Source organism: Chelonia mydas, chromosome 2 (genome assembly GCF_015237465.2).
Source record: "Chelonia mydas isolate rCheMyd1 chromosome 2, rCheMyd1.pri.v2, whole genome shotgun sequence".
In the NCBI taxonomy this organism is placed as follows: Eukaryota; Metazoa; Chordata; order Testudines; family Cheloniidae; genus Chelonia; species Chelonia mydas.
In genome coordinates, this window is record NC_057850.1 from 258,708,129 (window position 1) to 258,733,211 (window position 25,083).

The following is a 25,083-nucleotide window of genomic DNA, read 5'->3' on the forward strand; positions in this document are numbered from 1 at the left end:
ACTTGCAGGTGGTTAGCATGACTCAGAGGCTGACAGTCCAATGTGGAGGACTGTTCAAGAAAAGGGAATAAAAAAAGAAATGTACTTCATCCTATCTTAACCCATGAACCACCGCTCTCAGTCGGCCACACAGATTGCAGAGGATCATCCAGCCATCTACTATCCCATGCTGCTCGTGCATGTGGGCCCTAATGATACTACAAGGTATGACCCTGAGCAGATCAGAAGTGACTACAGGGCTCAGAGTGAGGGTGAAGGGGTGGGGGGCGCAGGTAGTGTTCCCAATGATCCTTTCAGTCAGGGGTAGGGGCCGAGGGAGATACGGCTACATCCTGGAGATAAGCGCATGGCTGTGCAAATGGCATCACCAGGAGGGCTTCGGCTTCCTTGACTATGGGATCCTGTTCTGAGGAGGACTGCTGAGACAGAAACAAAAAAACAACCCCCACCAAACCTGGCCTGATCCAGGATTCTGGAAGCTGTGCTGTGTTGAAAGAGGCTGTTGAGGCTCTTTAGGGGAGATTACTGGGCTGTAGCAGCAACGTTTAAGAAGGAAATCTGAGCTGAATGCGTTGAAAAATGTAACTGTTGGAGGAAGCAGCTCTTGTTGAAAAGGCACGATGACAATGAACACTGTGTACGGGTTTTTGTGTACTCTGTGAGTGGGGGTGGAGGGAAAAGGGGACAGGGTGAGGTTGGGGGTTATATAACATTTCAAAAGTCGTAACTGATTACCGTCTGGATGGATGGCACACACAGCTACAGCCATGTCTACATTACGGGTGCTATAGCAGCACAACTACACTGCTGTAGCTACGGCGCTGTAATCCCGCAACGTGGACACAGACTAATGATGGAAGGAGGTTTTCTGCTGCTTTATGAACTCCACCTCCCTGAGCAACGGGAGCTAGGTCAATGGAATATTATTCCCTCGATGTAATTGCATCTGCATGGCGAGTTAGGTCAGCACAGCTACGGCGCTGAAGGTTGTGGATTTTTCACACCCATGAGCACCGCAGCCTAAGATTCTTTCTTCTCTCCCCTTTTCAAACAGGACAACCCACATACAAATCAGATATACACCCAAAGTTTAGCAAAACAAGAATAGCACAGACTAAGTAGAGTGAGTATGGGACACGTTTTCAAAGTTGGACACGTGCAAGTGCAAAAAAACCTAACTGGCGTGCACAGGTGTAAGTGTTAGGCATACAAATTCCACACATGCAAATAGATGCACCAAATTTTGGAAATCTGTCTGTCTCATCTGCACAAGTGGCCTCTAGAGGTCATTGCTCTGCCAAAGCAGTGAGGTTTACTTGGCAAATTGTTTATACATAAGACAAATGTTCAACAATTCAGTTAATAATTTTTTCCCCAAAACAGAGGATCCAATCCTGCAGTCTGTTCACAGTCAATGCTCCAGTTGCATTTAGGTCTGCAGGACCAAGTCTAAAGAACAAAGGGCACATCTCAGGTTTTTAAAAGCCTAGCAAAGCATGCTGAAGTTATTTAAGTCTCTTCAGATTCCATTTAACTTATAATGTATAAAAGGGTGTAGTAACCTCACAATACTAAGTAAATTTTCTTTTACTACATAAAGGAGAACTTCATCTAAGCAGAAGACTCTCTCCTACAAAGGATGTATTTATTCTTAAACACAATTTAGGAGCAAGATACAGTTTGAGTTCTTGAAGGTCAGATGAAGGTTATTTCCTACTAAACTTTTCTAACTGAACAGTTGTTACCTTTCCTCCTGTAGCAACTGTCTCCTCATCCTGCTCATCTGCAAGGTAAAGAGCAAAGAGAATTAAACTCTAATAAAATGCAGCTGGATTACCTGCAAACCTTTGTACACCACAGTCATTTAACTGGACAGGATTTTGTTTGCCTGGGGTGGGCGGAGGAGAGACAAGAAAAAGGAGCATGGACAGTGCATCGTTAAAGCATAATCTCTTCTTCATGTACACACTGAGCTGCCATAGAGAAAGAGGATAAGAGCAGAAATACACAGCAAGGATAATTAAGCCCTCTTGATACCAAAAGGCAGACTGTGGGCCAAATCCAGACCAGCAGATGCTTTTGAATGGACCGCAAAATCTTTTTATCATCATCATTGTTATTGGGAAGTGAAAAATGTTTCTCGGGAGTCTGGACTTTGACCAAGAAATCTGGACTTTGACAAAAAAATAAATAAAATAAAATAAATTGACTACCCCTGGCCCAGGACCTTATATGCTGCCCTGCACACCAGAATGTAGGTTCCCAGTACATGGAAAGAAGGGATCTGGAAAAGGCAAGTATCTGCCCCTATACACCAAGCTCAGTAATAGTGTAAAGTATGTCTACAAGGGAGCAGCTTCAAGGAACAAAACTGATAACGTTGATCACATACATCTGCATTAGAAGGTAGAATGTAAGTACCAAATGGCAATTCCGCAGATGGAAGAACATGTAAAAAAAATTTCAAGTATCTGGTTTCACCACATTTTTCTTTTTTAAATATAAAAAAAATTACAAACATTTATTGCACAAACCGGGGTCCGTTATATAAGACGATGACTAAGAAGAATTAAAAATATATAATTTTTTTTACCCAGGTCTGCTACTGTTCCTCCTTTCACTGGCGTGTTTTCACTGTCTTTCTTTGGGTTCACTGTGGAAGCAAGCAAGATTGCAAATGTGACATTTGTGCCCGCTCTATCAAGATTCAATCCTTACAAGCACACTGTTCCCTAGTAAGCACACCTGTCTCACCGGCCACACCAGCATACCTGTATTTTATTGGGGAGAAAAGGCCAACCCCATACATTACTACAGATATGCTGGGCTCTCCATATTGTGTACTCCTGGGGGAATTCTGCACCACTGCGAACAGGCAGAATTCATGTCTGGTGCAGAATTTTTTTCCCTTGCAGAAAATACATTCTGCCAGAGCAGTGCTGCAGTTCCACCTTTCATCCACCCGAGGCCACTGTGGCACAAGACCAGCCAGCAGCTGGCTGCATTCATCACAGCACCCTGCTTGCAGAGCCAGGTTTGGACAGACATAGCGAGGCCCATAGGGCTGCTGGGGGAGTCACAGACTGGGGTGCAGAAGGGCTAGTGGCGGGACAGACTGGGGCGCAGGCTCAGGAGTTAGTGGGGTGATAGCATTGAGCCAGGGGTTGAATGGGAGTGGAGATGCAGGGCCACACAGAGACAGGGGCAGATGTGCCTGACTGAATGGGAGAGGCTTGGGGTCAGCCAGGGTCTGCACGAGAGAGGCTCCTCAACTCCCTAACCCCCCCCCCCCCCCCCAAAAACAACTGTTCCATACTTCTCCTACCCATATCCAACAACCCTGCAGGTTCATTCCCAGGCTCCTTCCCTCTCTCTCAGCTCCTCCGTTACCCCTGACTGCCCCAAGCCTTTGCACTGCTTCTGAGGGATGTGGGAAATACGTTTCTGTATTGTAGTTTAAATGAATTACTTAAAGTTCTGTATTAATATGCCTAGCAAGGAATCTATTTGTCAAAAAAAATTATCTGTGTCTTTTTTTGTCTGTATTGCTACAGACATATTTGCTGACAGATATTTTGAAATAAATTACCAAAATAATTGAAACTGGCATGATTATATTGTGTATCTGGACAAATAAAATATTGTGCACAGAATTTAATATTTTGGCGCAGAATTCCCTCAGGAGTAGTAGTGGCTGAAGTTTACTGCTGGTGCACACTGTGCAGTATCCTTAGATCTAAGCCACCAAAACTACCTCAAACTACCATGTTCCACATCACAGGAACTGAGCTATTGTATTTCAGATTAAAAAAATTAAAGAAATTAAAGTAAGTTAATTTACTGACGGCCATACAAACTACCAACACATAAAAGAACAATGGTCTATGCAGTCCAGTATCCTGCCTCTGGCAGTGACCATACTTGTTTCAGGAAGAAGAAAACACAAAAAAACCCAAACAAACCAACAATTCAGAGGTAGATTTTCAAAGCCAAACAGCACTTGGGAGCCTAACTCCTGAAATTAGGGACGTACCCCTCTTCTCATTCCTGTACTTAGGGATTTTATGATGTCCATAGGAGATAGTGTGGTCTGGTAAACAGGACAATGGTAAGACTCAGAGAGAGAGAGGAAGTTCCTCCATTACATAGCGGGAAGAGGTTTTTCTCTCTTATTCCGAATCCCAAAAGCAAAAGGAGATCTCAGGCATATACCACACCAAGAGCTCAACAAATACTTAAAGAAAATAAAGTTTTGCATCATCACCCTGGCTTCCATTATCCCCCTCATGGTTTCTGGCAATTTGTATGCTATCCTCAACTTAAAGAACTTGATTCCATGTGGCTGTACATCAACTATATACAACACTAAGAACAAGGGAAAACTTGCAATAGCAAGGAAAAATGTTAAAGGCAGTCAGAAGGAACTGTGGAGGTTCGGGGGAAGCTCTGACTTTTGTATCATCATGCAGCAGCATGAGGCAGAGGGCATATGCGCCACCCTGACAAGTACCATCGAGGGGGGGGGGGGGGAATCTGACACCAGTGCACCAGCTGTGCATACAACTGAAATGGCAAGGACATGTGCAATCACTCAAAGCAGGGTCAATAAAACTTCTCTATTCACTTTTCCCATAACATTAATAATTTATAGACCTTTAGTCATCTCTTTTCTATGTTGAACAGCCCTGATCTTTTTAGCCTCTCCTCATATGGAAGTTGTTCCACACCCTTGATCGTCTGTGTTAACCTTCTCTGTACCTTCACCAATTCTAAAACATCTTTTTTGAGATGGGGCAATGAGAACGGCACGCAGTATTCAAGGTGCAGGCATACCATGGATATATAAATTGGCATTATATTTTTTGTTTCATCTATTTTAATGGTTCCCAACACTGTTAGCTTTTTTTGATTGCTGCTTCACACTGACCGGACATTTTCAGGAAACTATCCACAATGCCTCCAAGATCTCTTCTTTGGGTGGTAACAGCTAACTTAGACCTTATCATTCTGTACGTATAGTTGGGATTCTTTTTTCCTATGTGCATTACTTTGCACTTAACATTGAATTTCATCTGCTATTTTGTTGTTCAGTCAACCAGTTTGGTGGAACCCCTTTGTAACTCTTTGTTGTCAGTTTTGGACTTAACTATCTTGAGTAATTTTGTACTGTCTGCGATTTTTGCCACCCCATTGTTTACCCCCTTTTCCAGATCATTTATGAATATTGTGACAGGATGAGGCCAGAGGGCTACAGAAGAGTGATAGAAGGTAGATATATTAGCCCCAGATTAAGCAGGTCCCTTTTCCCTGAGTAAGATAATGGGCTGTTCCAGATCAGGAAGTTGCTGGAACCAATTATGGCAGGCAGGCTAATTAGGACACCTGGAGCCAATTACGAAGCAACTTGAATCAATTAGGACCGGCAGGCTAATCAGGGCACCTGGTTTATAAAGGACCTCACTTCAGTTAGTGAGGTGCGTCCGAGGAGCTGAGAGTGAGAAGGCATACTGCTGGAGGACTGAGGAGTACAAGTGTCATCAGGCATCAGGAGGAAGGTCCCGTGGTAAGGACAAAGAAGGTGTTGGGATGAGGCCATGGGGAAGTAGCCCAGGGAGTTGTAGCTCTCATGCAGCTGTTACAGGAAACACTGTAGACAGCTGTGGTCCACAGGGCCCTGGGCTGGAACCCAGAGTAGAGGGCGGGCGTGGGTTGATTCCATCAAAGAATTCTGATAGAGTGGTGAGGCATGACTTCCTTTTACAAAAGCCATGTTGACTCTTCCCCAATAAATCGTGTTTAACTATGTGCCTGATAATTCTGTTCTTTACTATAGTTTCTACCAATTTGCCCAGTACTGCATTTAGGCTCACCAGCCTACAAGTGCCAGGATCTCCTCAGAGACCTTTTTAAGAATCAGCATTACATTAGATACCTTCCAGTCATCTGGTACAGAGGCTGATTTCTATGCCTCTACTTCCCCTCCAAACCTTTGTCTTGTCCATTTACTTTGTAAGTTCTTTGGGTCAAGGACAGTCTTACTGTGTATGTACGTACATACATACATATGTACAATACCTAGCAAAATGGAGCCCTAATTTCAGCTGGGGCTTCCAAGTGTTACTGCAATACAAATTGAATAATAAGCAGTTTATGCTGGAGGGTTCTTCACCCCAACGTTCAATTTTAAACTATCTTCCTACTCTGAGTCACCCTATACTACTTTAATGTTTATATCCAACCCCGTTTTAGAATCAACAACATTTATGACTGACCAATGCAGAGAGAAAAAAAGTAATCAAATCTGAAGTCCATCAGGTAGGGTACCGCAATGATAACTTGTGATAATCAAGGTAAGAGGAAGGATGGCAGAAAATTAAAGGGCAGGCCCAGAATGATGAAAAATCTTACATTTGTGGCTGACTTAACTAGCTTTATTCACACTTTTTGGTATCCCATCCTGAAATGTTGAACATTCAAGATGCAGAATATGAAGATTAGGCAACAAAAGCATGAGCTTTCTCTTTCACACATTTCCCAAATATAGCTGTTCCTGGAGCTCCTCTGTGATGGATAGCGAAAAGGAGTTTACAGCCATTAATGTAGAAGTGAGATTCATGTGTCTGGATTTTGTACATCTGTCATGTCAGACTGACCATTTGCTTTGTTGGTCACATGCATGCAGTCCAAAAGAGGTCAGCTGATCCAGTACAGGCTCAGAGGACAACAGAGCTCCTGTTTGTGTCTAATAAAAGCTGATTTGCCTTCTTTTCAGGGCTGAAGTACTGCCACAGCCTTTTATTCTTACACATTCTGGAAAATGTGCTTTGTTTTGTGCCATGAATACTATACTTCTGCTGCCCACAAAACAATTATGAATATTAATTATTGATCAAATCTGTTGTACCTTGGCTCCAAACTATGTTAAACTCAAACAACGATGAACCCCCAGAATGCTTTTCTGTTAAGGATAGTGTTAGGAGGATGCAATATATTTCTGCTTTACTTTTCACCCAATATATACTGTAATGAGAAACATTGTTTTCAAAGGTTTGGAGCAGAAGGTTGGGAATCAACACTGCTTGGTTTTATTCCTGAGTCTTCTACCTTGATGTGTTACCTTAGCCACATCAGCTATAATCTCTTTGCTCCTGATGTAGATTTTTAGATGCAAACCACCCAACTTGAATACGCAGGGCAAGAACAATCTTTAATATTTAGCTTGTTATTCACTTAACTGAATTTTCATAAACTTATTTCAAGAAAAAACAATTGCGATAAAAGGGGTAAACTCAGTTTCAGAAGAATGCCACATTCCAAAGCCTTGTCTAAATAAAAACCACATGGCCAAAGAGTCCAAAAGGAAGGCTACTTGTAGAGACGGTATCTCCAAGATTTGGCTAACGTATACAGTGAAAATATAGTGTCTGCTGTTCATTTAGTGGTCTATCATTCACAAAAACCAGCGCAGCTAACACCTTGTGTGTGAATACTTTACCATTTTTGGGAAGTACCACTTCTTCTATGTTCGGTACAGGTGTTGGGTCCTCCATGTCCTTGGTAAGATCTTCTTGCTCATCCTCTTCTTTCTGACCTCGCCTTTTCCCATACAATCCTGCTTGTCTAAAACAGATAAGACAAATTCTCTGCAAGTGATAACTTGAAGCTGTAGCATATTTGTGATGATCCCACTAAATCTCTGAAGTTAAGAGGGTTGGGTCAGGATGATACTTCTATGGAAACACCTAGGTGCTGCAGGAAGTGGTCTTGGTGACTTAGGAGATGGTAGATTTCTCAAGTTAATATTAAAGTAACATTCTAGTAGGGGGCTATGGTGTAACTCCTGTGTCCTGACCAAATTCCAGCTCAGAAAATTGGACTCTGTCCATTTAAATTCCTCCCACAGTTTCAAATGGATAGTCTTCTTAATTCCTTTTCTTATGCAGCGTTGCCTTGCCATATTGATATAACAGCTGCATTTCAGGTAATTTGAAATGCTAAAAATAGGAGGTTTGTGGCCCTCGTGTTAGTAAGATTAGAGAGGTTAGTGACCCATTTATACACATCTTTTTAAATTCTCTAACAGGCTCTGAAGTTTGCAGAAGATGTTACTATACAGTCATGTAATTAACAATTTGCTGTCCCAAACCAAAGGCATTAAATATGAAAATGCTTAAAAATGATCTGCAAATATTTTTTTTAAAATTGGACTTGGAATATAAGTCTCATTTCTTCTGGTTATGTCAGTGGACACCTTGGGGTTTTCAGAGCAGTGTGAGCTCTTATACATTTAAACTCCCCGAGCTGAGGTATAACAAAAATGTCTTTGTCCAAAATTTTCATTAGTCAAAGTTTAATAGGAGCAGCCAAAAACACACACACAAAAAAACCAAAAAAGTTTAACAAGTCAACTACAAATACCTTCCCCTCTCAGTTGCCAAACTTTAAATCTCTTGGTTCCTGCCATTTCACTAGTTTACTATTCAGAGTTTTAGGTTAAATGAGACCTGACCATCTAATGCAATTAACAGAAAAAAACAAAACAAAATCCAAACCACACAACTGAAGACTTTTAGACAACTGAAGAGAAAAGTTTCTTGACACCTTAAATGACTGCTTCTTGGAGCAGCTAGTCCTGGAACCCACAAGAAGAGAGGCAATTCTTGATTTAGTCCTAAGTGGAGCACCGGATGTGGTGAGGTTAGGTGAATATAGCTGGATCGCTTGGTAACAGTAACCAGAATATAATTAAATTAGGGCTGTCGATTAATCGCAGTTAACTCATGCAATTAACTCAAAAAAATTAAACGTGATTAAAAAAGTAATTGCAATCGATCAGTTTTAATTGCACTGTTAAACAACAGAATACTAACTGAAATTTATTAAATATTTTGGATGTTTTTCTACATTTAATATATATTGTATTCTGTGCTGTAATTGAAATCAAAGTGTATATTTTTTTTATTACAAATATTTGCACTGTAAAAATCACAAACAAAAGAAATAGTATTTTTCAATTCACCTTATAAAATATCAGGGTTGGAAGGGACCTCAGGAGGCCATCTAGTCCAACCCCCTGCTCAAAGCAGGACCAATCCCCAACTAAATCATCCCAGCCAGGGCTTTGTCAAGCCTGACCTTAAAAATATCTAAGGGAGGAGATTCCACCACCTACCTAGATAACGCATTCCAGCTTTTCACCACCCTCCTAGTGAAAAAGTTTTTCTTAATATCCAACCTAAACCTCCCCCACTGCAACTTGAGACCATTACTCCTTGTCCTGTCCTCTTCTACCACTGAGAACAGTCTAGATCCATCCTCTTTGGAACCCCCTTTCAGGTAGCTGAAAGCAGCTATCAAATCCCCCCTCATTCTTCTCTTCCGCAGACAAAACAATCCCAGTTCCCTCAGCCTCTCCTCATAAGTCATGTGTTCCAGTCCCCTAATCATTTTTGTTGCCCTCCGCTGGACTCTTTCCAATTTTTCCACATCCTTCTTGTAGTGTAGGGCCCAAAACTGGACACAGTACTCCAGATGAGCCCTCACCAATGTCGAATAGAGGGGAACGATCATGTCCCTCGATCTGCTGGCAATGCCCCTACCTATACATCCCAAAATGCCATTGGCCTTCTTGGCAACAAGGGCACACTGTTGACTCATATCCAGCTTCTCGTCCACTGTAACCCCTAGGTCCTTTTCTGCAGAACTGCTGCCGAGCCATTCGGTCCCTAGTCTGTAGCGGTGCATTGGATTCTTCCGTCCTAAGTGCAGGACTCTGCACTTGTCCTTGTTGAACCTCACCAGATTTCTTTTGGCCCAATCTGCTAATTTGTCTAGGTCCCTCTCTATCGTATCCCTACCCTCCAGCGTATCTACCTCTCCTCCCAGTTTAGTGTCATCTGCAAACTTGCTGAGGGTGCAATCCACACCATCCTCCAGATCATTTATGAAGATATTGAACAAAACCGGCCCCAGGACCGACCCTTGGGGCACTCCACTTGATACCATCTGCCAACTAGACATGGAGCCATTGATCACTACCCGTTGAGCCCGACAATCTAGCCAACTTTCTATCAACCTTATAGTCCATTCATCCAGCCCATACTTCTTTAACTTGCTGGCAAGAATACTGTGGGAGACCGTGTCAAAAGCTTTGCTAAAGTCAAGGAACAACACATCCACCGCTTTCCCCTCATCCACAGAGTCAGTTATCTCGTCATAAGTACCTCATACAAGTACTGTAGTGCAACCTCTCATGAAAGAGAAACTTACAAATGTAGATTTTTGTTACATAACTGTACTCAAAAACAAAACATAAAACTTCAGAGCCTACAAGTTCACTCAGTCCTACTCCTTGTTCAGTCAATCGTTAAGACAAATGAGTTTGTTTACATTTACAGGAGATAATGCTGCCCTCTTCTCATTTACTATGTCACCAGAAAGTGAGAACAGGCATTTGCAGGCCACTTTTGAAGCCAGCATTGCAAGGTATTTATAGCCAGATATGCTAAACATTCGTATGCCCCATCATGCTTCAGCCATCATTCCAGAGGACATGCTTCCATGCTGATGACACTCATTAAAAAAACAATGTGTTAATTAAATTTGTGACTGAACTCCTTGGGGTAGAATTGTATGTCCCCTGCTCTGTTTTACCCACATTCTGCCATGAATTTCATGTTATAGCTGTCTCAGATGATGACCCAGCAAGTTGTTCATTTTAAGAAAACTTTCCCTGCAGATTTCACAAAACGCAAAGAAGGTACAAATGTGAGATATCTAAAGATAGCTACAGCACTTGACCCAAGATTTAAGAATCTGAAGTGCCTTCCAAACTGAGAGGGATGAGGTGTGGAGCAGGCTTTCAGAAGTCTTAAAAGAGCAACACTCCAATGCGGAAACTACAGACCCCGAACCACCAAAAAAGAAAACCAACCTTCTGCTGGTGGCATCTGACTCAGATTATGAAAATGAACATGCATCGTTCCGCACTGCTTTGGATTGTTCTCGAGCAGAACGTATCATCAGCATGGACGCGTGTCCTTTGGAATGGTGAATGAAGCATGAAGGGACATATGAATCTTTAGCACATCTGGCAAATAAATATCTTGCAACGCTGGCTGCAACAGTGCCATGTGAACGCCTGTGCTCACTTTCAGGTGACACTGTGAACAAGAAGCAGGAAGTATTATCTCCTGCACTTGTAAACAAACTTGAATGTCTGAGCAACTGGCTGAACAAGAAGTAGGACTGAGTGGACGTGTAGGCTCTAAACTAAAGTTTTACATTGTTTTATATTTGAATGCAATTATTTTTTGTACATAAATCTACGTTTGTAAGTTGAACTTTCACGATAAAGAGACTGCACTACAGTATTTGTATTAGGTGAACTGAAAAATACTATTCCTTGTGTTTTTTACAGTGCAAATATTTGTAATAAAAATAAATATAAAGTGAGAACTGTACACTTTGTATACTGTGGTGCAAGTGAAATTATATTTGAAAATGTAGAAAACATCCCCAAAGATTTAAATAAACGGTATTCTATTATGGTTTAACAGTGTGATTAATCGCAATTTTTTTTAACCGCTTGACAGCCCTAAATTAAATGTAACATCCCTGTGGTGGGGAAAACACCACAACAGCCCAACACTGTAGCATTTAATTTCAGCAAGGTGGACTACACAAAAATGAGGGAGTTATAGAGAAATTAAAAGGTACAGTGCCAAAAGTGAAATCCCTGAAAGCTGCATGGAAACTTTTTAAAGACATCATAATAGAGGCTCATCTTAAATGTATACCCCAAATTAAAAAACATAGTAAGAGAACCAAAAAAAGTGCCACTGTGGCTAAGCAACAAAGTAAAAGAGGCAGTGAGAGCCAAAAGGCATCCTTTAAAAAGTAGAAGTTAAATCCTAGTGAGGGAAATAGAAAGGAGCATAAACTCTGGCAAATGAAGATATAAGTAGGAAGGCCAAAAAAGAATCTGAAGAACAGCTAGCCAAAGACTCAAAAAGTAATTTAAAAAAAAATTTTTTTTTTAAAAAGTACATCAGAAGCAGGAAGCCTGCTAAACAACCAGTGGGGCCACTAGACGATCGAGATGCTAAAGAAGCACTCAAGGACGATAAGGTCATTAGAGAGAAATTAAATCAATTCTTTGCATCAGTCTTCACGGTTGAGGATGTGAGGGAGATTCCCAAACCTGAGCCATTTGTTTTACATGACAAATCTGAGGAACTGTCCTAGACAGGTGTCTTTAGAGGAGATTTTGAAACTAACTGATAAACTAAACAGTAGTAAGTCACCAGGACCAGATGGGATTCTCCCAAGAGTTCTGAAGGAACTCAAATGTGAAACTGCAGAACTACTAACTGTAGTCTGTAACGTATCATTTAAATCAGCTTCTGTACCAAATGATTGGGGGATAGCTAATGTGACGCCAATTTTTAAATAGGGCTCCAGAGGTGATCCCGGTAATTACAGGCTGGTAAGCCTGACTTCAGTATTGGGCAAACTGATTGAAACTATAGTAAGAACAAAATTGTCAGACACATAGAAGAACATAATTTGTTGGGGAAGAGTCACCACGGTTTTTGTAAAGGGAAATCATGCCTCACAAATCTACTAGAATTCTTTTGGCGGGGGGGAGGGAGGGTTCAACAAGCATGTGGACAAGGGAGATCCAGTGGATATAGTGTACTTAGATTTTCAGAAAGCATTTGACAAGGTCCCTCACGAAAGGCTCTTAAGCGAAGTAAGGGCCTCTCACGGATTGGTAACTGGTTAAAAGATAGGAAACAAAGGGTAGGAATAAAGGGTCAGTTTTCAGAATGGAGAGAGGTAAGTAGAGATGTACTCCAGTGGTCTGTACTAGGACGAGTCCTATTCAATATATTCATAAATGATCTGGAAAACCAGGTAAAACAGTGAGGTGGCAAAATTTGCAGATGATGCAAACTACTCAAGATAGTTAAGTCCCAGGCAGACTGCAAAGAGCTACAAAAGGATCTCTCAAAACTGGGGGCCTGGGCAACAAAATGGCCGATGAAATTCAATGCTGGTAAATGCAAAGTAATGCATATTGGAAAACATAATCCCAACTATACATATAAAGTGATGGGATCTAAATTAGCTGTTACCACTCAAGAAAGATCTTGGAGTCATTGTGGATAGTTCTCTGAAATCATCCACTCAATGTGCAGTGGCAGTCAAAACAGCAAACAGAATGTTGGGAATCATTAACAAAGGGATAGATAATAAGACAGAAAATATCATATTGCTTCTATATAAATCCATGATACGCCCACATCTTGAATACTACGTGCAGATGTGGTCACTCCATCTCAGAAAAGATATATTGGAATTGGAAAAGGTTCAGGAAAGGGCAACAAAAATGACTGGGGTATGGAACGGCTGCCGTATGAGGAGAGGTTAATAAGACTGGGACTTTCCAGCTTGGAAAAGAGGCGACTAAGGGGGCGGATATGATAGATCTATAAAATCATGACTGGTGTGGAGAAAGTAAATAAAGAAGTGTTATTTACTCCTCTTCATAATTCAAGAACTAGGGGTCACCAAATGAAATTACTTGGCAGCAGGTTTAAAATAAACAAAAGGAAGTATTTTTTCACACCACACATAGTCAGCCTGTGGAACTCTTTGCCAAAGGATGTTGTGAAGGCCAAGACTATAACAGGATTCAAAAGAGAACTCGGTAAGTTCATGGAGGACAGGTCCATCAATGGCTATTAGCCAAGACGGGCAGGGATGGTGTCCCTAGCTTCTGTTTGCCGGAAGCTGGGAATGTGTGACAGGGCTTGGATCACTTGATGATTGCCTATTCTGTTCATTCCCCCTGGGGCACCTGGCATTGGCCACTGTTGAAAGACAGGATACTGAGATAGATGGACCTTTGGTCTGACACAGGATGGCCGTTCTTACATTCTTTATCTTGTAAAAACCCTTTTAGGCCTTCATAGATCAAAGCAACATAGAAGGGCAAAAACACAATAAAAATCATTTGCAGGTCACTAATAATCAGCGAGGGCTGGTCTGCATTAGGAAAGTTGTATCAGTGTAGCTAACTGGATTAAAAATTTTCTCTAGTTATCCAGCTGCAAACTCCTCTTTGTAGACATTTAAAATTTTATGAACACTGAAGAACTTAGATTGGTTCAATTTAATTCAGTAATTTACAAGTGTAAACTAAAATGATGTAAACAAAGTTTAAATCTTTATAAATGCATCTATCTACGTAAGGGATTTGCACTAGTGTAATTCGATCAATCGGGAATACTATTCTAATATGGACAAATCCTAAGTCTCACTGTTAATGATATCTGCCTCTCAATGGTGGAGTTCTCATTAGGTTTAGAATAAATGACTGCACCAGACTTTGCTCCATCTGCAGGCAAAATTCATACATTCCAATTGCAAACACATGGTTACGTTGGGGGAAGAATGGAGGAAAATGACTTGTTTCAAGAGCTCTCTCTGCTCCAGTTTCAGCCTGAGCAAAGCTCATCTTTGGTTGTCTGATCCTGACACTTACCCTTTCTTTCCAGTCTTCTTCCTTGATTCCATGGGAGTGGGGGGAGGGGAAGGTGAATGCTTTCTTTTCCTGGTACTTGCTGCTGCTTTCCGGTCTCTTCTCTCAGGGCTACGGACAGGCTGTTAGAGAAGCGAAGTTGTCAGTCAGTACCAATTACCACAGCTCATTGAAACTAAGACTGCAGATCTCTCCTAATATGCCCTGCATCCAGGGTGCTAAAACAAGAGCACTGCAGCAGCAACCAAGTTCAGCTCCAGAATACCCACATTGCAATATGAAAAGCGGCCTGTACCATTTCTACAATTAACTTTAACTGCTGGCATGGCTGTCTGCCACAGAAATGGGCTTTTAAAACACCGCAGGGTCCAAATACAAACTTTTGACTTGTTTGAAGCACTGGGCCCACTCAGAATGGGGAACATTTGGCATTTAACCTTGAACTCTGAGTAACTTCTAGGAATAGCTACTGTTTTCAGTGTTTTCCCCAATTATAGTGACAACTGTGGGTTAGTGGTCTCAACATGTACTTCAGGCCAAAGAAATTTAGAAATTAAGATCTTAAATTGTTTCTGTATCAATTTACCCCAATTTAAGTTTGTGGAGGGAAAAGAAAAAGCAAAGTAGGCCCCAACATTTATATTTTTTGGGAAAAAAAGACACTTTGCTGTGTCAAAGGGAAACACCAAGTATGTCCATTTTCCAGAAGGGTGCAACATATATGCATTTACATGTGACCTTGGTACCATTAGCTCCTGAGAGACTGGCACCTAATTTAGCAGCTTTGATTCCCAAGACGTCTGCCTTACATGGTAGTAAAGAATATAATTAACACTGCTAAAAATCAACAAGTCATTCACCAACAGAGAAATACCATACCTCTTCATTCTTCATAGAGATTCGCTGGCGAAAACTCACTGGCTTCTTGTTCTCATCCACCTCATAATCCTCTTCATTCATCCATTCATTGAATATATCTGTGTCCAGAATCCATTTGGCATGAACCTAACAGCAAATCCAACAAATCTCGATGTCAGTAAATAGACTCCTACTAATGCCAAGGTTTCTGCACTAGCTTTACACTTGAACACAAGCCTCCATCACCAATCCAGTAAGACTCTAAGAAAAGGGAGTACTATAATTTGGTTATCAAAGTTGGAGGTTTTGGAAAGCATTTATTGGTTTCCTATGTACCAAATTTAAGACACAATAACTGCATAAAGCAATGCAACAAAGTAATTATGCCAAGTCTATTGACTTCCTCCTTATTTCCGCTGCTTAGTTATTCTAAGTCTTTTGTGCTGGCAGGTGAGAGCTCTTGTTGGGACAATTCTGTATGAACGTGTCACTTTGAGACTAAAGATACAAAAACTGCACTCTGTACAAAAACCTTTAAGGTATAACAGGGAACATCTTGATGGTCACAATCCAATTCCCAGTAGATAGCTGTCCCCATCACACACAAAAAAAGTAATGGTCACAGCTGGTGTCTTTGTTGGCAATCTCAACAGAAAGCTCAAGGACTGAACTTCCCTCTCATTCCTAGAAGTAGGGGAAGCTTGCATTGATGCCATGCCTGTTCTGGGAATGAAGAGAGAACTGTAGTCCCTTCGGCAATCATTCTCTTAGCCTGTACTGAAATCACACATATGTACAAATATACAGTACATTCCAACATGGACACCAATCAATGAAATTGACACTTATGGAGTAGAGATTTGGGAAAGAAACATCTACCAACTGAGCAGCACTAAAAGCCTTGTAAGATTCTGAAAGGGACACATCAGTGCCACTGCTTCCCACTATCAAGCCTTATTAGGCTTTTCCCATGCAGTTCTAAAGACTGATTTGTAGCTACAGGAGACTATGCAATCAGTTTTTGTCTTGGACAGTGATTCATATTTCTTAAAAAGCTAGCTGAAAAGAGAAAAATTGACTAAATATATGTAATGTCAACATTCCTGGACAATACCATTTTTTGACAGGCAGTTTCAGTAATACAGGCTCATCTATTCACCTTTTCCAAACTACACCTTAACAACAAATACTAGTGACGCTTTGACCTCTACAGACAAAAGCATGGGGAGGGGGAAATAAACTATTAAACTCTTCACTTCACACTTGAAGTGCTCCAGTGAGCAACCATTTTTGTCAACTAAGGCTTCTCATGAAATTCAAATGGCTTCACGTGTCAAGCAATAGTCAGAACACATCATCCCTGCCTTCATCCTGCTTGAAAGCAACACTGGTCCAGGATTCCAGAAGCCTGGAAGATAACCAAGAGATACTCTGCCACAGCCAAAGGAGCAAAAGGGAGGGGAGGAAGCAGAATCACAAGAGAAAGAGTTTTCAGCTAGCTATGGAAGACTGTCTAGAAAACCAGATACTGATTTACTTGGATAACCTCTTTGAATGGGCTTCTAGTTTAAATATGTAAGTAATAAAAATGGGCTTGAGCTTGATTTTAATATTTAAAACAAGATTTAAAGAGCTATTTATAAAATCAACCCCACCCCTCTCCAATCATCCAACCAAAAATTAATTTTCTTCTCCTGATCTGACCACAAAGACCTCCTCCTGCATTGATGCTAAACAAATTAGTAACAAAACACAACAGCATGAAATGTTCTTCTCTATGTATAAATGAATAAGCAGCATGTGCAATCTTTATTACAATTGTTTCCTTATCTTGTTTTCTTTCAATGAACTAAATCAAGAGAGAAACCATTGTGCCACAAACAGACCTCTAATCATGTAAAGGACCTAAATAGGGCTGCTATTGTTGTTTTGAGCCCTTACAAGTTCAATAGACCAGAAAGTGTTGATTTAGTTTTCATACCTAACAGCAGCAATGGTCAGAGTTCCAGTTAAATCATAACGCTTTTAACAAAAGCAAGATGTTAATGACTGTGCAAATGTCACTATAACAATCCATCACTGCTTTTCATACATATGTTGGAAGGTTATTTTCGTACAATTGGCACAATTTTGCCATCGTCCAAATGCTTTTGGCAAGCTGGAATCAATCCAAGGGACATGAACTGTGCAATGTGCTCAGCAGAGCTTGCAGAAATTGGCATCTATTTCAGGACTGGGCCAAACAGCAACCAGACTCAAGAGCTTAAATCACTAGCACAAACGCAGCAAATTTGCAAATCTATGCAAGCCCTTAACTGATTCTAGTGATATCACCCCCAAAACAGCTAAGAATTGATTTCAATAAAGTGAAAGACCACAGCAAGAGTTTATTTTCTTCATCACCTTTAAAATGGAAGGACCTAACCGAAAATGGTTAACTTCTCTATGCAAGAAGAAATCAGACTTTTAATTTCCAGTGCTTTGGCTGCTGCTATAGTATGTTGGGGGTTTAAAGCAGTTCCTACAACAGCAATCCTTCATAATTCTGTACAAAAATTCAGTTATTACAGTGCTTTCTGCTTTTATTACACCCTTCATCGAAGGATGTCGAACCACTTTACAAAAAAACCATTGCCAATTATTTCCGTAACTGCTGTTTGAAATGTGTCGCTCATGTTCATTCCACGTTAGGTGTGTGTGTGCCATGTGATCTGCTGGCGGAGATTTTTCCCTGTGTGTTATCCGTCAGACTGGTCCTAGTGCCCTCTGGAGCTGTGTGCATATGCGCTGGCATAAGGGTCACTACTGGTCACATACCCTCTCAGTTCCTTCTTGCCGGTAACTCTGACAGAGGGGTACAAGGGTGGGTCATGGAATGGACATGAGCAACACAAAGAATCATTATAGAATCATAGGACTGGAAGGGACCTCGAGAGGTCATCTAGTCCAGTCTCCTGCACTCATAGCAGGACTAATTATCTCGACCATTCCTGACAGGTGTTTGTCTAACCTGCTCTTAAAAATCCCCAATGATGGAGATTCCACAACCTCCCTATGCAATTTATTCCAGTGCTTAACCACCCTGACAGTTAGGAAGTTTTTCCTAATGTCCAACCTAAACCACCCTTGCTGCAATTTAAGCCCATTGCTTCTTATCCTATCCTCGGAGGTTAAGAAGAACAATTCTTCTCCCTCCTCCTTGTAACACCCTTTTACGTACTTGAAAATTGTTACGTCCTCTTTCAGTCTTCTCTTTTCCAAGCTAAACAAAACCAGTTTTTTCCATCTTCCCTCACAGATCATGTTTTCTAGACTTTGAGTCATTTTTGTTGCTCTTCTCTGGACTTTCTCCAATTTGTCCACATCTTTCCTGAAACATGGCACCCAAAACTGGACACAATACTCCATTTGAGGCCTAATCAGCATAGAGTAAAGTGGAAGAATTACTTCTCGTGTCTTGTTTACAACACTCCTGCTAATACATCCCAGAATGATGATTTTTTTTTTTTTTTCTGCAACAGCGTTACGCTGTTGACTCGTATTTAGCTTGTGGTTCACTATGACCCCCAGATCTCTTTCCACAGGACTCCTTCCTAGGCAGTCATTTCCTATTTTATGTGTGTGTAACTGATTGTTCCTTCCTAAATGGAGTACTTTGCATTTGTCCTTATTGAATTTCATCCTATTTACTTTAGACCATTTCTCCAGCTTGTCCAGGTCATTTTGCATTTTAATCTTATCCTCCAAAGCACTTGCAACCCCTCCCAACTTGGTATTGTCCGCAAACTTTATAAGTGTACTCTCTATGCCATTATCTCAATCACTGATGAAGATATTGAACAGAACAGGACCCAGAACTGATCCCTGCGGGATCCTACTCGTTATAACCTTCCAGTATGAACAACGGATGACTACTCTCTGGGAACAGTTTTCCAACCAGTTTTGTACCCACCTTATAATATCTCCATCTAGGTTGCATTCCCCTAGTTTATTTATGAGAAGGTCATGCGGGACAGTATCAAAAGCTTTACCAAAATCAAGATATACCACATCTCAAAGAACAGTTATGGAAAGGTTAGTAACCGTTTCCTCCCTTCTGAATATGTTCTATGTTAGGTTACTCACAAGCAGTACCCCCAGCGGTGGGCTCGGAGTTCACGGACTTGCTTACAGCAATACCACTCTCCTGAAACTGGCATCAAACAGGACTTGTTGGGTGATGGCATAGCGAGATGCGAAGGTGTGTACTGATAACCAGACTGCAGCCCTGCAGATGTCCTGGATCGGGACCCGTGTGAGGAACACTGCTAACGAAGCCTGGGCTCTTGTGGAGTGAGCGGTTAAGATGGCCGAAGGTGGAACATTCGCCTGCTTGTAGCACACCCAAATACAGATGGTTATCCGGGCTGACGCAGGTAGCCCTCTCACCCTTTTCAATACTGCTACGAAGAGTTGCATGGATGTGTGGAAGGGTTCAGTCCTCTCCATAGAAAAGGCAAGGGTATTCCTAATGAGTCCAATGAGTGAATCAGCCATTACTCAGAGTTCTTGAGAGGCTCCAGGAAGAAAACTGGCAGGAAAATGGTTATAGAATTGTGATGCCACCTTTGGCAGGAAGGCTGGGTGGGGCCGCAGTTGGACCTTGTCCTTGAAGAACAGTGTGCAAGGCAGTTTTGATATAATGGCTTTGGTTTCAGAGACCCTTCTGACCGATGTGTTTGCTATCAAGAAGGCGACTTTCCAAGAGAGAAGCAGCAGAGGGCACAATGCTAGCGGCTCAAATGCAGGGGGACCCGTGAGTCTCAATAGAATAAGGGTTAAGTCCCATGGGGGGGGGGGGGAGAAAATCAGCTCATGAGGATAGAGCTTCTCCAACTCCTTGAGAAACTGTACCATCATCTTGTGGGAGAACACTGACCTGCCGTTCACTGGAGGGTGGACGGCTGAGACTGCTGCTAAGTGCATCTTCATAAATGCGAAGGCCGGTCCCTGCTGCTTTCAGTGGAGCAAGTAGTCCAAGATACACTGAAGGAAGATCGAGACTGAGAGAGAGCTTGTTAAGATGCCCATGTTGAGGAGCATTTACACTTGGCAGCAGGTAGATAGCCCTCGTAAACGGCTTTCTACTCCCTAACAAGACCTGTGGACCTGTTCTGAGCAAGCTTGTTCCTCTAGGTTCAGCCATGCAGCAACCACACAATTAGGTTCAGGGAGGCAAGGTTCAGGTGAAGCAACCAGCTGTGGTCTTGTGAGATTAGGTCCAGACAGAGTGGGATTGAGAGTGAAGATGCTACTGACAGATCAAGGAGTGTGCCAAACCAGTGTTGGCGTGGACATGCCAGGGTTATCAGAATAACTCTCTCCTTGTCTCATTTGACTTTTAGGAGAACCTTGTGAACCAGAGGGATCCGGGGAAAGGCACAGAATCGGAGATCTGACCATGGGAGCAGAAAAGCATCGGAGAGGGAGTGCAGGCTATGCACATGCAGCAAGCAAAACTGATGGCATTTCCTGTTCTGTCTGGTAGCGAACAGGTCTGCCGGGGGGGGGGGGGGGGGGGGGGGGCGACATCTTTAGAAGATTAACCTGGTGACCTCTAAAAGTGAAGGGACCACTTATGGTATCAGGAAAAGGATCTGCTGAGGTGATCCACCAGTACATTCTGGGCTCCTGGGACATGTGACACCTCAAGAAGAATGGAGTGCTTCCTGCAGATGTCCTATAGACATAGGGGCTGAAGATCAGGCCCCTCCCTGCTTGTTGATATAGAACATGGCCATGGTATTATCTGTCAGGACTTGCACCACTTTGCCTGAGATCTGGGGAAGGAACACTTGGCAAGCTACACGTACTGCCCTGAGATCCGTGACATTTATGTGCAGGGAGAGTTCTTGGGGCCTGAGGCCCTGAGTCCTGAGGTTGTTGTGGTTGGCTCCCCACCCTAAGTCCGATATGTCCGAGATTAAAGCTACAGACGGTTGAAGAGTAGCAAAGGGCACCCCCATCATTACTGATCTTGGGTCTTTCCACCATTGCAGGGAGGCAAGGACATGGGGAGGAACTGTGAGTATATAGAGTCCAAATGGTGTCTGTTGAGGGACTATACCGACACTAGCCACATCTGGAGGGGGGAAGTCTTGCATGTTGAAACACAAGTGCATGCCACCATGTGCCCCAGTTGCTTGAGGCAAACCCAAGCTGTCGTAATTGGGAGGACCATGACATCGGATATCAGGTCCGACATGGTCCTGAATTGGGCTTCCGGCAGGAAGGCCCTACCTTGGATCAAGTCAAGCACTCCCCAATACATTCTATTCTCTGAACCCAGACAAGAATTGACTTTTATCAGCAGACCCAGTGCTCGGAAGGTGGTTTGGACTGTGCTGATGCTGTTCTGAACTTGAGCCTGCCAGCCTTTGATCAGCCAGTCATCAAGGTACAGGTAGACCTGGATGCCTCGCCATCTAAGGAAGACTGCTACCTCCACACACAGATTTTGTGAAAATCCGGGGGGGGGGGGGGGGGGGGGGCACTGATAGGCTGAAGGGAAGAGCGGTGAATTGGTAGTGGTGCTGACCCTGAGACAAACCTGAGAAATCTTCTGTGACCACAGAAAATAGAAATGTGAAAATACACATCCTTTAAGTCAAGGATGGTGTAACAGTCTCCTGGATCCAGAGAGATCATGCGGAACCTGTTCCTTAAGGTATATGTTGAGGTGACGCAGGTCCAGGATGGTTCAGATTTCCCCTTTGGCCTTTGGGATTAGGAAATATCAGGAGTAAAAACCTCTTTCCTCTCAAATCTTGTTGAACACCTCCCCCACCCCCATTCGTAGGAGGGGCTGCACCTCTTAGGCGAGGAGATGCTCTTGAGAAGGATCCCTGAAGGATGGGGAAGGAGAATTGGAGGGAGAGGCGGATGAAAATTGAAGGGTATAGCCAATTGTCACTGTACTTAGAACACAAAAGTCCGATGTTATGTATGACCATGCTGGGCTAAAGTGTGACAGATGGTCCAAAAGTAAAAAGGGGAATGGATCCGAAATGGTGATTGGTACAGCAGCCTTGTGTGCACCTTCAAAACACCTGCTTGGGCCCCCTGGAGTACCTCTGAGACCCTGGCTGGGAGGCTGAGGTGGATGAGTGTGGTTAGCACCATTTATAACCTTTCCTTTTGTAGAGCTCTTATCTTGGAGGCACCGAGAAACAAGGAGGCTGTTGGGGTCTGAAGTGCTTCCTGAAAGCCAGCAGAGCATAAAGGCCGAAAAATCGTAGGGTGGTCCTAGAGGAGCCTTCGGAAGGGAGGCCCTAGATGGACTGTTGGACCCTGTGAGAAAGCTCCAAGGACTGGAGCCAAGAACGCCACCTCACGGTGACAGTGGAGGCCATTGTCCTGGCTGTCACATTGGACTGCATTCAGAGCCACCTGTAGAGAAGTTGTAGCCACATTTTTACCCTCTTCCAAGAGGGCAGCAAATTCTTGCCTTGCATCTTGGGCAGGGAGTCTTTACATTTAGCCAGTGAGTCCCACAGATTATAACTATCTCCCCAGCAAAGCGTGCTGGTTAGAGCTAGGTAGTTGAAGGCTACCTGTCTAATTAACCTTTCTTCCGAAAAGGTTGTGCTCAAGTGGCTTTGCCTGTCCCTCATTTGCTGCAGCTGCCACCAGAGATCTTGGAGGATAGTGCGAGTATACGTATTTGAACCCACTCACTGGCACATAATAATTTTTCTCTGCCCTCCGTGAGGCGGGGGAAGAGAAGAAGGAGTTTGCCATAGGGTCTTGACTTGTCCAATCGCCACCTCATTGATGTGTAAGGCCACCTTGGAGGAAGCTACTGCAGCCAGGATCTCAGTAAGGCTGTGGGGTGTCTCTTTAAGCTCCTCAATTTCCAGACTCAGGTTCGCAGCTACCCATTTCAAAAGGTCCTGATGGGCCCTGAAATCGCCCTGCAGAATCAGGCTATTGGGTCCTGTGAAAGCCTTGTGTGGAGAGGATGAGGAGGAAGTTTGCACAAGAGGAGGGGTTCCCTCTTCTTCCTCAGCCTCAGCGATGTCCAACCAGGGTTGGTACTAGAGTTGGGGTCTGATGCTGAGCAAGAAGGAGTGGTAGCGTGCCTCCCGGAAACAACCAAGTAGGAGTGATGGGAGGGAGGACCCAGTGCCAGGGAAATCCCCAGCGGTTCCAGTACAGCCACTGCATTGGCCAGTGACCCATTGGGAGGACCGGTACTGAAGTCCGGTGGCGCATAGGTTGGATACCTGTGGTGAGCCTGAGGTTGCACATATGGTTCCCCTTTGGACTCAGAAGAGAGGTCTCTCTGAGACCATGGAGGAGTGGTAGCTGATTCTGCCACCATGCGATGCCCAGGTTCTGGGACTGGTGGTGGACCAGAGATGGTTGGGACACTGGGATCAGGGTCGGATTGCCTCTACAGGGTGCCAGGGGGCCCTGTGCTGAGAATGAGCCTGATGCCCTCTGTTCCTTCTTGATTCTGGACACTGGAGCTGGAGGGTGTCCCAACAGAGCTGGAGGGGACCGAGAGAGAAAGTAGGACCCTCGCTGCTTGAACAGCCTCTGAGATCGACGGAACAGCCAAGGTGGCTTCCGGTTGTTGGCGGAGGGTCCCGCACCAGACTCATCACTCTAGGTGGAGTTGACAGTGCCATCATGGGCCTAGGAATGGAAGAGTGGCCTTGCACGGGTCTCACTGTGCTGCCTTCCTTCCCCGCATTTGTCTGTCTTCTTCACCCGTGAGTGCTGTCTGTTGGTGCGCTGCTTTTTGTGCTTTTTCCTTGGCACCTAGATAATAAATAGTGCCAGGAAGAGCTCGGTGCCAGAGCAGCACTTCGCCCCAATGCCGAAATGCTTGGTGTCAGATCAGAGCACTCTGCTCTGAGTCTGGTCTGAGGACAGCTTCCATGAAGACAGCCTTCAGCCTAATGTCTCTGCCCTTTTTAATGCATGGTCTAAAGTCCCGACAGATCTGGCACTTGTCCTTCATGTGAGTCTTCCACCAAGCACTTCAAGTAGTTGGAGTACGGATCACTCATGGGCATAGGTTTGCCATAGAAGGCATAAGGTTTGAAGCCCGGGGATCATGGCATGCCTGGCCCCTGGGGCGACTGAGTCCCTTGACGACAGGATCTATTTACACTATGTACAATAATATTAATTACAAAAACTATACACACTAAACCATGATAACTAAGAACGAAGAGCGAGAGTCCAAAACCCCTGGGAAGAAAGCCTTGCCAAAGCAAAAAGGGTTGGTCCAGCAACTGTCACGGGCGGTAAGAAGGAACTGAAAGTGTTCATGGCTGGCAGCACTCCTTATACTGGTGCATGAGCGCACAGCTCTAGAGGGCGCTAGAGCCAGCCCAATGGATACCGCTACGGGAAAAATCCATGGCAATGGTGCACGCAGTGTGCACACACCTAACATGGAATGGACATGAGCAAGCACTCGAAGAAAAAACAGTCTCAACAAAGCTGCGAGGTAAGTGAAATAAGGATCACATCACCATCACTGAAATACAGGTTTCAGAGTAACAGCCGTGTTAGTCTGTATTCGCAAAAAGAAAAGGAGTACTTGTGGCACCTTAGAGACTAACCAATTTATTTGAGCATAAGCTTTCGTGAGCTACAGCTCACTTCATCGGATGTATACTGTG

At 43.3% G+C, this 25,083-nt stretch overlaps 1 protein-coding gene across 4 annotated transcripts in view; it reads right to left on the minus strand.

The window, feature by feature from the left end:
* SMARCC1 (SWI/SNF related, matrix associated, actin dependent regulator of chromatin subfamily c member 1) overlaps window positions 1-25,083 on the minus strand; it is a 191,879-nt gene that overhangs the window by 123,510 nt on the left and 43,286 nt on the right. For all 4 annotated transcript variants that reach the window (XR_006289179.1, XM_037891337.2, XM_037891340.2 and 1 more), the window contains 5 exons: window positions 15,428-15,553; window positions 14,552-14,670; window positions 7,496-7,620; window positions 2,594-2,653; window positions 1,746-1,783 (listed from right to left, as the gene is read on the minus strand). Coding sequence is in view for 3 of the 4 variants with exons in the window: in XM_037891337.2 (XP_037747265.1) it covers window positions 1,746-1,783; window positions 2,594-2,653; window positions 7,496-7,620; window positions 14,552-14,670; window positions 15,428-15,553 (468 nt within the window). In the remaining variant the exon portion in view is untranslated. The remainder of the gene's footprint in view (window positions 1-1,745; window positions 1,784-2,593; window positions 2,654-7,495; window positions 7,621-14,551; window positions 14,671-15,427; window positions 15,554-25,083) is intronic.